The 13,307-nt window shown below is 39.5% G+C and overlaps 1 protein-coding gene across 1 annotated transcript in view; it reads right to left on the bottom strand.

Annotated features, from left to right (window-relative positions):
- LOC124607307 (zinc carboxypeptidase-like) overlaps positions 1-13,307 on the bottom strand; it is an 85,090-nt gene that overhangs the window by 26,255 nt on the left and 45,528 nt on the right. Inside the window, exon 7 of the mRNA XM_047139603.1 lies at positions 7,650-7,734. Coding sequence (XP_046995559.1) covers positions 7,650-7,734 — 85 coding nt within the window. The remainder of the gene's footprint in view (positions 1-7,649; positions 7,735-13,307) is intronic.

Genomic DNA, 13,307 nt, shown 5'->3' with positions numbered 1-13,307 from the left:
CAGTCAACTCAGACCATTAAGCAAAAGTACGATATTGCAGTGTATGTGTTATTTCGAATTACTATGCAATGTATAAAACTATTTGTTTATGATTCATCTAGTTTTTCGTGACAGTTTGCTTTAAAAATTTTCGCATATTCTTAGTATATGTATATCTAAAGTAAACTGTGCCCTATTGGAGTCTGAAGTTCTTTGCATTGTATGTGAGTAATGTATGCAAAATACTATGTAAATTGTTTATTATGTTAAATAATTTTCTGATGACTTTTGTATTTAAAAATATTTGCATGTATGAACTGTTCATGTTGATGTAAATTTGAGAACTGTAAGAAATGGTCACGCTTAGAAACAATATATGAAATAGGTATTGTGTAAAAGAGAGTTTGCTTTTGTCTGAAACAAAACTGGCTTAGGACAGTGGAAAAGATGGCAAGGGCGAATTGGCACGCTACCAAGGGCAAGCGCGGGAAGTAAGTTATGCAGTCTGTAGGCAGCAGTGATTGAGGCAAGACCTTAATGGAGCAGGAGAAGCTTTGCCTGAAAATTTGCAGAAAAATCCCTCGGATGAAGTCTGGAAACGGCTTACGGTTTACCTGTGAGTTGTTGGGCTACTGTATGTAAAACTGAACGACGCTAAGAAGAGAAATTGAGCCCATACAGCAAGATACTTGCAGGCCGGATTGTGGGTATTGTGGGTATTGTAGCCGCTTTAATTGTTCGCCACTCACAGGCCTACAGCCACCAGATAAGTTTTTTATTTTTTTTATTTTACTTTTGGTCAGCATGAACCATTAATTTAAACTGTGGTTCAATAATCATTCTTGAACATTAAGGAAACTGGTTCACCCTGTTATTTCATCCTAATCATACACCTATATAGGGTTCGTTCCTGGTGTTTGATTAATCCGAGTACCCTGTTCTACAGACTTATGAAGTGCTAAGTTAATATAAAGAGGCACCATCTAAGTTGTTTCTGTGTAAATTATGAGAAAGTTTTCTTAACTACTGCAAAGCTTTATAGTAAAAGTTTGCCTACGTACACAGGGGAGACATTTTACTTGAAAGCAGCTTTCCCGGTGTCGGCTGACAAATACGATAACGCAGTGCCTGTGTTATTCCGACTTATGATGCGAAGTTCCTTCATACATGTATGCATGAGCAGGAACTTCGACGTCTATAGCCGTTATGAAAGACATGAAATGTATTCGCAGTTGCGATTATTGTTTATCATCAGCTGCATAACGGAGTAACGAGAATGAAAATTTGTGCTGGACAGGGACTCGAACCCTGTTTTCTCTCTTTTCGCGAGTTGTTGCCTTCCCATATGACTATCCGAGCACGACCCGCAATGACACCCTAACTGCCATGTGCCCACAACCTGTACTTGTATATCCATTTTGTATATTCACGTACTGGTAAGCCATTCTACTTGAAAGTCGCTACCCGGTGTCGGCGGATAAATAGGATACTGCAATACCTGTGTTACTCCGAATTACGATGCAGTAGCACAGTCATTGCATTATCGTATTTATCAACTGACAACGGACAAGTGACTTTCATCACTTCCGCGAAAATGATGGTGAACCATGTATTTGAACCGAACCACTGCGCTACAATATTGGGTACAGCATCAATATTAAGTTACTTATTTTGATTTTCACAGTGTTCGGTTTTCTTTACTATACAGAGGAAATGGCGTGTACAAGCGCATTTCATTAGTTCCCAGAGTGTGAAACGTGTGAGGACTGCACAAAGCAGAGAAAGATTATTACTGCAGCTTGCCTTTGACAGGATCGGTCGAATAAAAGTACGATACCTAACTGGAGTCTTGCAACATTCATGAGTTACCTAACATTTTGATCTGTATTTGCACAAGCATTTGGTGTGATTGTTATGTATTCCAGTTTATATTCCACACACGCTTAAAAGGGGGAAATGGCGAAAAACGTAGTGTACTTTATTTAACAGTCATCGATAACACAGGGTGTAGCGGCTATAACACCAGATGTTTTTGTATGTGATACCTTCATACGTCAACGCATCATTGTGTTAGTTGCTTTTGTCTGTGTCGAAGAGTCTTCCCCCAGATATGTCACAGACTTTACGACTTGACATTTTCTTGCAGGGCTGTAGCTGCACCACTAGGTGGATTAAGCCTGTTACTACAGATGTACCGGTTTGTGTCCACGTGTCCACAGTTCAGTACCTGACCTGCCGCCAAGGGGAAAATAAGCATCAGAAGCTTGCACTTGCCATATGTAAGCAACCTAAAAACGTACATTATTATTATATAAGTGAGGTAAATACTGAGGCAATGTTGTTCAGATCACCATACTTAGTCATCAACAGAAATATCTGCATTTGTACCTGTTGCACCCTGTAGCTAACAGTAGGAGCTGCTGTATGTGCACAAGAGACATTCATTCTATCCTTGAGTATTTTTCAAGAAAAAATTTTAAAAATCATTTTATTCGTGACGGGCCCATTGGATGCATCGGCGCTGCCACAGATTCTGAATGGATGGTGGAGCAATTTTTTGTAACATTTCTGGACCATTTTATTAGACAAGCTAGACCAACAAAAGAAGCTCCTTTCCTACTACCGCTGGACAACATTCATCCCATTTCGGTATAGAAGCTTTTAATAAATGTAAGAACGCTGGTGTACTACTTCTGTCATCTCCTCCCCACTGTTCTCACAAATTACAGCCCCTTGATGTAAGCGTTTATAGACCTATCAAGAAGATCTGCTCCAGGGGAATCGATACCTGGTTGAAAGAAAATCCAGGAAAGACACTAACAATTTCTATTTTCCCTTCATGTACAAACAAAGGACTTCTCACAATTTTCATACCAGAAAAAATCACTTCAGGATTCTCTGCAACAGGCGTATTCGTATTTGAGCCAGAGAAATTCCAAGAAAGTAGTTTTTCTGCATCTTTTGTGACCAATAGGCCAGTTCCAGGAGAAAAATTCTCAGAGTCTCTGGCTAGCTCCGAGAATGTGGAGAATGCTATTAATTCTGTTCCAGGTACTTCAGCGGAGAATCATTTTCCCTTGGACATACTCGCCCTTTCCCTTAAGCTGGACCAAGGAATGAGAGCAACCGTCGAGTAAAGAAGAAGAAATTTCCTCTCTTAACAGACACACCCGAAAAACAGGCACTAGAAAAAGAAAGAAAGAAGAGAAATTACTAGATGGCACCGAAGAATGGAAAGAGAAAAATACCTGATAATGAAGCAACAACTATCAGCAAAAAAAATTGCAGTTTCATCCACCTTCTGAAGAAGAAGAAGAAGAAGAAGTGAATTATTGTTTGATCTGTGGAGATGTTTATAGAAAGGGAGAGGAATGGATACAGCGTACTAAATGCAGATTGTGGTCTTATTGGTCGTATGCGAATAATGATCCTGTCTACGTTTGTGCAGACTGTGGACAGAATTAAGACGCTTCTGTCATGTCAGATATTTCAAACTGAGTAGTCTCTTTTCAGTAAAATTTTAGTATGTCGCAACGTGTCCCGTGGCGGGGTAAATTGAAACACGTGTCAACCTTTCCCCTATACTTTATTGTAGCCATTATAATGGTCTAATCGGACATTTTATTTGTGGTTTTTACGTGTAAAATATGAAGTCTCTCAATACTATTTTCAAATTTAATCAGTTTGTAATAAGAAAATAATAAAAATTTGTATCTCTTTTTTGTTGCAACGTGCCTCTGTCTTCCCTATATACTGGGTATTTCCGTAGGAGATTGCAAAAATTTAAGAGGACGTAGAGGATGCTCCAATGTACAATTTGAGGTAGGGAACCTGGAGTCACAGAAACCAGCTTAAGGAGATAATAGGAATAAAATCACATTACTGTGTTCTTTTTTACTTACAATTAACTGCAAATACCATCACTGACACAATGAATGTACTATATCTACTGTAGCTTACAAAATGTGCTGAAACCGATGGCCATCACCCTCAAGGCAAGCATGGAAAGATTATGATGGACCCTGACAAATATCCGTGGTGTGTTTCGAATCACATCACAGACAGCTACAAATCTGGCAGCTAACTCCGTCTCCTGTCCACTGAGGTCTTGAGCTATCCCTATAGGAATCAATCAATGGGATTCAGGTCAGGTGACCTCGCATGCCATGGAATAGGTCGCCCCCTTCCAATCCAGTGACCAGGAAATATAGCACTGAGATGTTTGCAGACATCCACACAGAAGTGAGGCGGTGGACCGTCACAAAAAAAAAAAAAATGGCTCTGAGCACTATGGGACTCAACTGCTGAGGCCATTAGTCCCCTAGAACTTAGAACTAGTTAAACCTAACTAACCTAAGGACATCACAAACATCCATGCCCGAGGCAGGATTCGAACCTGCGACCGTAGCGGTCTTGCGGTTCCAGACTGCAGCGCCTTTAACCACACGGCCACTTCGGCCGGCTGACCGTCACATTGTATCCATATTCTTCCACGAACAGCCAAGGGTAAGTTCTCTAAAATCTCCGGCAGAACTCTTTGCACTAACCTCAAGTAGAGGCGGCCATTCAGACGGGTCAGTAGACTTCCTAGTAATCAGGCTCGTCATCCTTGTTTCGTTGCAGGAACTAAAGACTGTACATGTAAATAAACAGCACAGTACTTGTAAACTTGTACGCAGGTGAGTTGTAAATAAGCTGGAAAACAGTAATGCTAAACAGCGGTAGACAAATTTACCTCCATATATCCTTAAGCTGCCTGCTCCGACCCCACGTTCCCTACCTCAAACTGTTCAATGGATCATTCTCTATGTCCTGTTACATTTTTGCACCCTCTTACGGAAACACGCTGTATAACGTAGAGGCTTTTTACTAACAGATAATTCGTGGTGTTTAAGACAATGAACTTAATATCCACTCAACCATAAAAATTTATGTATGTTTTTCATAGTTTTGCTTCATTGCATCAGACGGATACGGGCGTGGTTATAGACCAGAACTCCATCTATTTCTGACACCGTTTGAGCAAATTTAAGATTGTGCTTCATCTATAATGAATGTGATCTTGGTCAGATGGTTAATTGTAACCGTTCTCCCCATCTTCCATGTGGTTCATATGGCTCTGAGCACTATGGGACTTAACATCTGAGGTCATCAGTCCCCGAGAACTTAGAACTACTTAAACCTGACTAACCTAAGGACATCACACACATCCAGGCTCGAAGCAGGATTCGAACCTGCGACCATAGAAGTCACGCGGTTCCGACTGAAGCTCCTAGAACTGCTCGGCCTCCGCGGCCGGCTTGTATCTTCCCTGTGACTTGTGTTATGATGACACAGAGGATTGACACGGAAGTATGAGACAATGACCCATGTGTCAAAAGCAGTCATATCTGTGGACGTAATAAAAGTTGTGAATGGGTTTCAAGATACGCCTAACAGCCACAAAATTTGTGGACTACTAAATTATTTATTTAGCGACATGTTTCGAGTTAACTTCATCATCAGGCTTTACTGGCATTACAAAAATACCTAAGTGTATACAGATATTTAAGTTTAATTACATAACTGTTGTGATCTTCCTGTGGATAAACAGAAGGATAACCTAGTATGAGGCGATGTCACTTTGTATGTTGGTCTATTTGTTCACATGAAAATATAAAAAAAAAAAACAGTGACTCATCTCGTTCATGTGGTGCAGCATCCTTCTTGTGATGTGATAAGGTATCACTAGTTCCACGGTTTTCTTGGGTTTCTTCATCACTGTTCACAAATTCGTGAGGGTGGCTTTGTAACAAGATAACATAAAACACATCAGCACTGCAGGAAACAAGAACGCGGTCAAAACAAGGCTACTTTTGATTTGACTATCGATATGTCGATCCTGGTGTTGTCCATTCTCCAGCTCTTTTCCGAAGTATGCAGTACTCTGAGGTCGTTGTGTATTGCAACACTGTGTCCTGTTTTATTTATATGTTTCGCTATAGCTGACTTATTAGGTTTGTCCAGTCTGAAACAGTCGGTAAGTTCTGTAAAACGCCTTTTAAAATTTCTTCCCGTTTAGCCAATATAGTATTTGTTGAATAAATACATGTAATTTTATACATTCCTGATTAGCTCAGTTTCTCTGAAGGTTGTATGACGTCATGGACCAGCCCGTTTCTTAAGCTGTTGTTGGTTACAAAAGTGATTCTGATATCTACGTTTTTAAACAGCTTAGCTAGTTTGTCTGAGATGACCCTTAAATATGGTACTGTTATATACTCAGATTTTTGTAAGCTGTGGGAGGGAGACGTGTTTGTTTGGTTTTGTTTTTAGTTACGCATTTTGAGAGCGCATATTTTTCCTGTTCATGATAGCCGTGTATTTAATAATATTTATGTATGTCTCATAGTCAGCAGCATTGAATCGGAATTCCTGTGCCCTGTTTAAGAGGGATCTGAAAGCAGGTTGTTATGTGACTTTGGGTGTGTGGAAGATTTATTAATGACAGTGTCTGTAATTGTTGGTTTTCTGTACATTGATGTTTAGGGTCTAGAAATTTATTTTATTATCTTTCTGGTGATCTGTGGCGAAATGAATGTTACTGCGTAAGTTATTGGACCTGTTTAACAGTGTTTCTATTTCTTCATTGGTGCCATTATGGACAATTAATATGTCATCTAGGTGTCTGCAGTAGCGCACAGTTTTCTGGATAATTATGTCCTTGTTGTTCAGAATTTTATTTTCGTGGTGATTGATGAAATGATGAAACTTTTGCTGTGATCCCGCTGAGAGGACTTGGCATCACTAGGCGTACCTCTTGTTTCTACATTTGCCACTGAATGTGAAATAACTGTGGGAGAGGACCAGTTCTAGCAAATTCTGTTAGTACAACTGTTCTGGCTGTGGACATAGTTTACATTTTAATAAGCTTTGTTTGATTATATGTACGGGTTCTTTGATTGGTATGCTGCTGTATCAATTTAGGGAGTATGTCAAGGGAGATGTCCTTTGCATTGGGTGGAATCTAAAAATCTCTGATAGCACGTGAGATTTCTTGTGCGTGATTATTATGAAATAACTCATGTATCTTACCTACATATTCGCATTTGGCAATGATAACTACTGTAGGGTCATCTTCAGATTTCACTGACAGTGAAAAATTTCGAAATTAATCGTAGTATAAGACAACTCAAGCTAGATATTTATTTTTTCTGTAGCTCCATGATATTTGATTCCATTACTTATTTTTCGTTTCTTGTGTACCTAGTCTTTCGCGTTACTTTCTAGAGGTTCCAAATTATTGCAGATTGCATAGTTTGACTTAAAGTAACATATTATTTGAAAGTTTTAATAACCACGGTAGTCTAATTCGGTATTAACGAAATGTTAAGGGCGTTTTTAAGTTCTCACATGTTGGTGATGCGATTTTATTTGTGCATGTGTTTCAATTTTTCGGCAGTCATTTCAGTCCAGTTTTATGTGAAATGCAGTGTCGGATTGTGTCAGTTGCCGTTGGTTGGACTATCTGTAACACATGTTTCAAATCACGCTGCAAGACAGTACGAATACCGAGTTGAAGTAGATGGCAAATTAAACTTTGCTGCAACAAAACTCAGTCGCTGTTTCTTTGTACGAAACTGCATCACGTGACAACGTTTTCCAAGATGCCACACTGTCGTAATTCTTACCTGTAAAATTGAAGTCGTAGTTGAGGTTCAGGTCGACACCTGTACAGTTCTGATAGGGCTGAATGTTCTTTCTCCATAGACGATCCTGTAAACAGATGAACTGAATATTTTACAGAGTGCTACCATCTATGAGATTTATAGCCTCTTAGCAGTAGTTGAGCAGTCAGGTACGTTATAAGTAATTATAGCGTATCTTCATAACATCAACAACAATGAACAGAAAAAGAATAAGTTTCTTACGATCCTATGTAGCTATGTATCTCATTAAGTCATTTACTGGGTACATTTCACACAGTATTTTTAGGCGTATATCTGCAAAATTTTCACAAATCTGCTAAAAGGAGGTATTACATGATATATTAAAAGCTGAGCTGGATCGGAATTCAGAGCGAGACGATGTGTCACATTTCAAAAGCTTTTATTTTCTACTTCTCTGAGGTGTTAACAAGAAAGAAACCTTTACTTCTTCTGATATTAATTCCGTTTAATGTCAAAACTTTTGATGTCATGTGCCTCCTTGACAACAAAAGAAAATGAACATAAGATTAGATTTGAACACGGTGCACTAAATTTCTAAAATCGTGCTCTTAGCTACTGCTCTACAAGCACACTTCCTTTTATGGCACTAGTAGCCTGATGAAATCGCTTCGAAACTTTGACCGCCATTTCATTGGCAGCTATTGAGTGTTGGGACGTAAAGTAAAATAGGTACCCCTCTATTTTCATCCTCCTATCACCGTGCCACGTTTGAACTTGGTGACAGTGGCGGTAATCAATTGTGAGAGTTTCGGGTGATTACATATTCCCGCATACTGTTGGTTCGAACATTTGGATAGGGACAGACAAAAAAAAAAAAAAAAAAAAAAAAAAAAAAAAAAAAAAAAAAAAATCTAATAGGCTTTAACCTAAACTTGTACTTCTATTTTGCCAAATGATCACCGGTTGCGACAACAAGTACCATCATCAGTCTGTCCTACGATCAAAATTACACAGTGCTCGATTAAAATATACTTTAGAAAATATTTACGAAATATTTTTCCATTTGATAGCTAAACTATGGCACAAACTGCACTTTTAAAATACAGGGTACCCCTACCTACGGTGCGTAATCACTAAGCGCTTACCCAAGCAAATGTGTGAATGTACGAGTAAGTGAACGTCAATTCTGTAGAAGTGAATAGCCACTACAAGTAATGAGGAAGCACGTTCCACAATGTAAGGAGTTTTTAAAAGCTTTTAGTGCAAAATAAACATTTTATTTATCTTCTGAACTACTGTTTACTGTGATGTTTTATTTTCTACATACACATCTAACTGTTAAAGTGATTTTATGAATGAGCAACAGCGGTGACGGGCTGCCTCTATTTTAATGATTCACTTTGAACCATATTTACATACAGAAAAACATTTTATCAGTACTTCCGGAAGTGTATTTCAGTTGTACAGTGTGGAAATTGCGGCCCTGTGTTGATATGAAGATGGTACATGGCACCGAAATCTGTAGTCATGGGGCGAAACAAAGGGTGTGACAGTAGATTATAACAAATACAAGTTTCTGTGTAGACTGATGTTTACATCTACATCTACATCTGTAATTCACAAGCCACTTTATATTGTGATGCAGACGGTAATTCTTCGTCCACTGCCACGTCCCCCACCCCCCACGGCATCCATCCAGTCGCGAATAGTGCTCACGAAGATTGTTGGTAATCCTGTGTATGCGCTTTTGTTATTCAGATTTTACGTTCATTGTCTGTATGACGAAGAAATGTGTCACTTAATTCTTATTGGAAAGTAGGTTCACGGAATTTTAACTTTAAACCACAGTTTGATGCACAGTGCCTCTTGTAAAGTCTACCATGGGAGTTGGGTGAAAATCTTCGTGACACTTTTGCGCTTACTGAATATACCTGAAACGAAGCCACTGCTCTTCTCTGCTGCTTCTGTCAATCGTCCTAGTCTCATGAGAATATTCAGGTGCCTAGATACGAGAGTTTTGTAAGGTACCTCCTTCGTGGATGGACTACGCTTCATGAGGATTCTCCCAATGAATCTCTGTCTGACATCTAACTTACCAACCATTACTTTTAGCGGTCGCTCCACATGAAATCTCTCCATATGATTACTCTACTGATTGTTCCGAAATAGCATAAGCATACAGTAATGTGTATTTGGGCGTATTGATGCGCAATACGTTACATTGGCTTATACTGCGAGTCAGCTGCTAATCAATTACCAGGCAATGTCCCTCTGCAGGTCTTCCTGCATTTCGCTACAATTGTCTAGAGTTGAGACTTCAGTGCATACATAAGCATCATTCGTGAACAGCCTCAACGTGTTTCCGGTGTTATGCTCTAGGTCATTCGTGCACGAAGGGTGAATTACCTAAAACCTGCTCCGCAAATATTGCTGAAATGGAAAGTGCTATTGATGAGCGATTTTCACAAAATAGATTGGTAGCCAGCCAATAAACAGATTGTAATAATACCTAGAAAGTTCATTTTTTGTGGAAACATACAGTTTTTGAGTGGAGGAACGCCTCCCAATATTAACAAACAAAAAATAGCTTAAATTAAATTATCAATGGTGTTTGTTGCAGGATTACGAGGCAATAATATTTTGAAAAGTTCTCACAATAACACTTGTACAATATCTGTAGTGTTACACACCAAAGAACAACGCAAGTGTACACACTAGTTACGCGGACTGTGACCGCTAAAGGGACAACTGACCGTCACAGGTTATGTTCAAAACGATCATCGGCAGTGGAACTATCGCTAAAAACCTGCTCAACTGCTAGCGTTTCAGCGGAGATTCCGGATCAAGCTGCAGTAATGCGTCGTTGCATATCACCGGATGTAGTTGGTATGTCTTTGTAGACAGCGTCTTTCAGCTTTCCCCACAGAAGAAAAAGTCTATAGGTGTGAAACCCGAGGAACGGGCCGGCCAATCCAACGATTTGGAAAAAAATACATGAAGACGTACTGTAGTAATTCGTGCACCGTGGGATGGACAGCCATCATGTTGGTCTCACATGTCATCCTAATCTACAGAGCAACGTCTTCTAGCAACCGTGGAAGATGGGCTGTTGGGAGGCTGCGATAGTTGTGCGCGGTCAGTGTTCTGTCTGTGAAATACGGGCCTATGACCAGATGTTTCACTATCCCACACCACACGTTTACACTCCATGGATGCTGAGGTTTCACCCGAAAAAGCCAACGGGTGTAGTCAACAGACCAATAGCATATGTTTCGGTGGTTTATGTGGCCATGATTGGTAAGTGTGGCCTCATCACTAAACAACATACGTGGTAATCTAGAGTAGCTCGTCTTAAGGCCCATGTAGAGAAGTTAACACGATTCTCATAATCGTTTTCATATAGCTCTTGATGGAGAGAGATGTGATAGGGATGGAAACTATGTCGATGGAGAATGCGTAGGACATTTGCCTGACTCACGCCACTTCCTCGCGTGATTGCGTGGGAGCTAATGTGCGGATCAACAACAGCAGCAAGAAAATTAATTTCCCTCTCTTCTGTCGTCACGTATTTCCTTCTGTTACTTTGCCTAAGTATTACATTACCACTTTCACGTGACTGGTTGAAAAGTTTTATATATAACTGCCGAAATGGTTGACGTCTATTGGCATATCTTGCCGCATACACCGTGCCAGAACAGACTGCATTCTTCCACACAGTCCATACGCTATGAGCATACCGGATTTTTCTCCATTCGTCCACCCCATCGTCCACTCACGACCAGCTGCTTGGACTGTCACACACTAACTGAATGGCAAAGCACAGTATACTCAAGGAGCACACAAGCACACTGTATGCAAACAAAACAACAGCGTTGTACCTAGCAACTACCCTGCTTGAAAGGCGTACACAGCTGTCGGTGTGGAAACTTTTGAAATAGAGTATCTTGTGAAAGACTCCCACCAGAATCGTGCAACACACGCCACTGACAATCTAATTTACCATAATGTTGTTAATGTCAATAGGCATTGTTTCTTTCAAGAGAGCGTACGTTTGCACAAAATATACATTTTCAGAGTATTGTTACAGTTTGTTTATTGGCTAACAATGCCAGTTCCTGACTACCAATACATTCTGTGAAAACCGCACATCAGAAACATCTTCCATTTCTGCAATATTTGCGGTGCAAGTTTTAGATGATTCATCTCGCATGCTGAATGATGACGGTCCTGTAATACTCACTTGGGCTATGTTTGAAGGTACCTTTAGGTCCGAAGATTTCTCTCCGGTAAGATTCATGTGATGTGTTATATTTTCTACAAATGCTCACTCTATTGGCAAAGCTCGTCTTATATTGAGGACTCACTAATTTCCTTCATTCCGCGATACTGCCGATCTGTATCGAATGCCTTCGGAAAACCAACTAGCACTTCAAACTAGGCGCAGTTGTCTAGTACCTTCTTTGTCTCGTGGATGGACAGAGCGATCTGGGTTTTACACGATCATTGTTTGTGAGTTTCATGTTGACTCACACAGTGGAGATTTTCAGTCTTTGGAAAGGTCATCACATGCGAGTATAACACAGACCGGTGCCACTGATGTAGGCCTATATTTGTGTGCGTCTGTTCGACGATCTTCCTTGAAAACAAGAATGACCTGGTCATTTTTATATTTTGTTTTCCCAGTAATCTACGTTACACTGCAGTTACAAGACGAGCAGATCCTTCGCATATTCCGTGTAGAATCGTATAGGTATACCATCAGGTACAGACTCTTTTCTTCTGTAAAGTGATTTTTATTATTTTCCTGTCTCACACTTGAGAGGATTGAAAGCTGTAAACATAGTACGATATTCCTCAGCGAAACAATTTCGGGCAAGGGACTTTAATATTTCGACTTTATCTCTCTCATCTTCCGTACCTGTGTCATGGCGTTGGTCCGTTTACTGATTTAAACTTAGACATAAACATTTAAAGATTTTTTATCAGATGTAGTTAGAATTTAGTATTGAATTTACTGAACGCTTCACACATTGTTCTCCTTACGCAAATTTCGTCTTCGTTCAGTTTATGATTGTCTGTGAGACTTCAGTTTAGTCTAAATCTACTGAGAAGCTGTTTTTGTATCTGGATGGAACTTTTCAACACCATTTAGGAACCACTACAGTTCTTTCGAATCCTCACAATTTTCTACTTAAATAGTGAGAATGAGATAGTGAGATAACTAAGAAATAACGATTTATATTAAAGCATCACAACAATAGGAACACTGCTGAGATTATGTCCCATCTTTTGTCAAAATACGTGATTTATTCAATTTGGAAACACAACATGTTTCAGAAAGAAAATTATGAAATTCTATAAACAGTGGTACCACGAATCATTATTTTCGATAATTTCACATAAGCATCATACATGTAATGGATATCCGTTTATTCTGCCTATGTACTAATCTGTGTCCTAAAAGTGTTATGCTAATAGGCCTAGTCAAAAATCAAGCGGTAAAACTCCACTAACAGACATGTAAGACCCTCCGCTATGCATGCCATGGTATAAAAATCGTAATTACTGCAGGCGCTCATATTTGTATGTCTATGTCATAGTAGAGTCTAAAAGCATTGTTTACAGGTCTTGATAACGTGAGCTTGTTCTTCGCGATACAAGTTGTATTTTAAAATTAAA

This window comes from Schistocerca americana, chromosome 3 (assembly GCF_021461395.2).
Source record: "Schistocerca americana isolate TAMUIC-IGC-003095 chromosome 3, iqSchAmer2.1, whole genome shotgun sequence".
Lineage (NCBI taxonomy): Eukaryota > Metazoa > Arthropoda > Insecta > Orthoptera > Acrididae > Schistocerca > Schistocerca americana.
The sequence above is the reverse complement of the archived record's forward strand: the minus strand, read 5'-3'. Positions and strand labels throughout refer to the sequence as shown.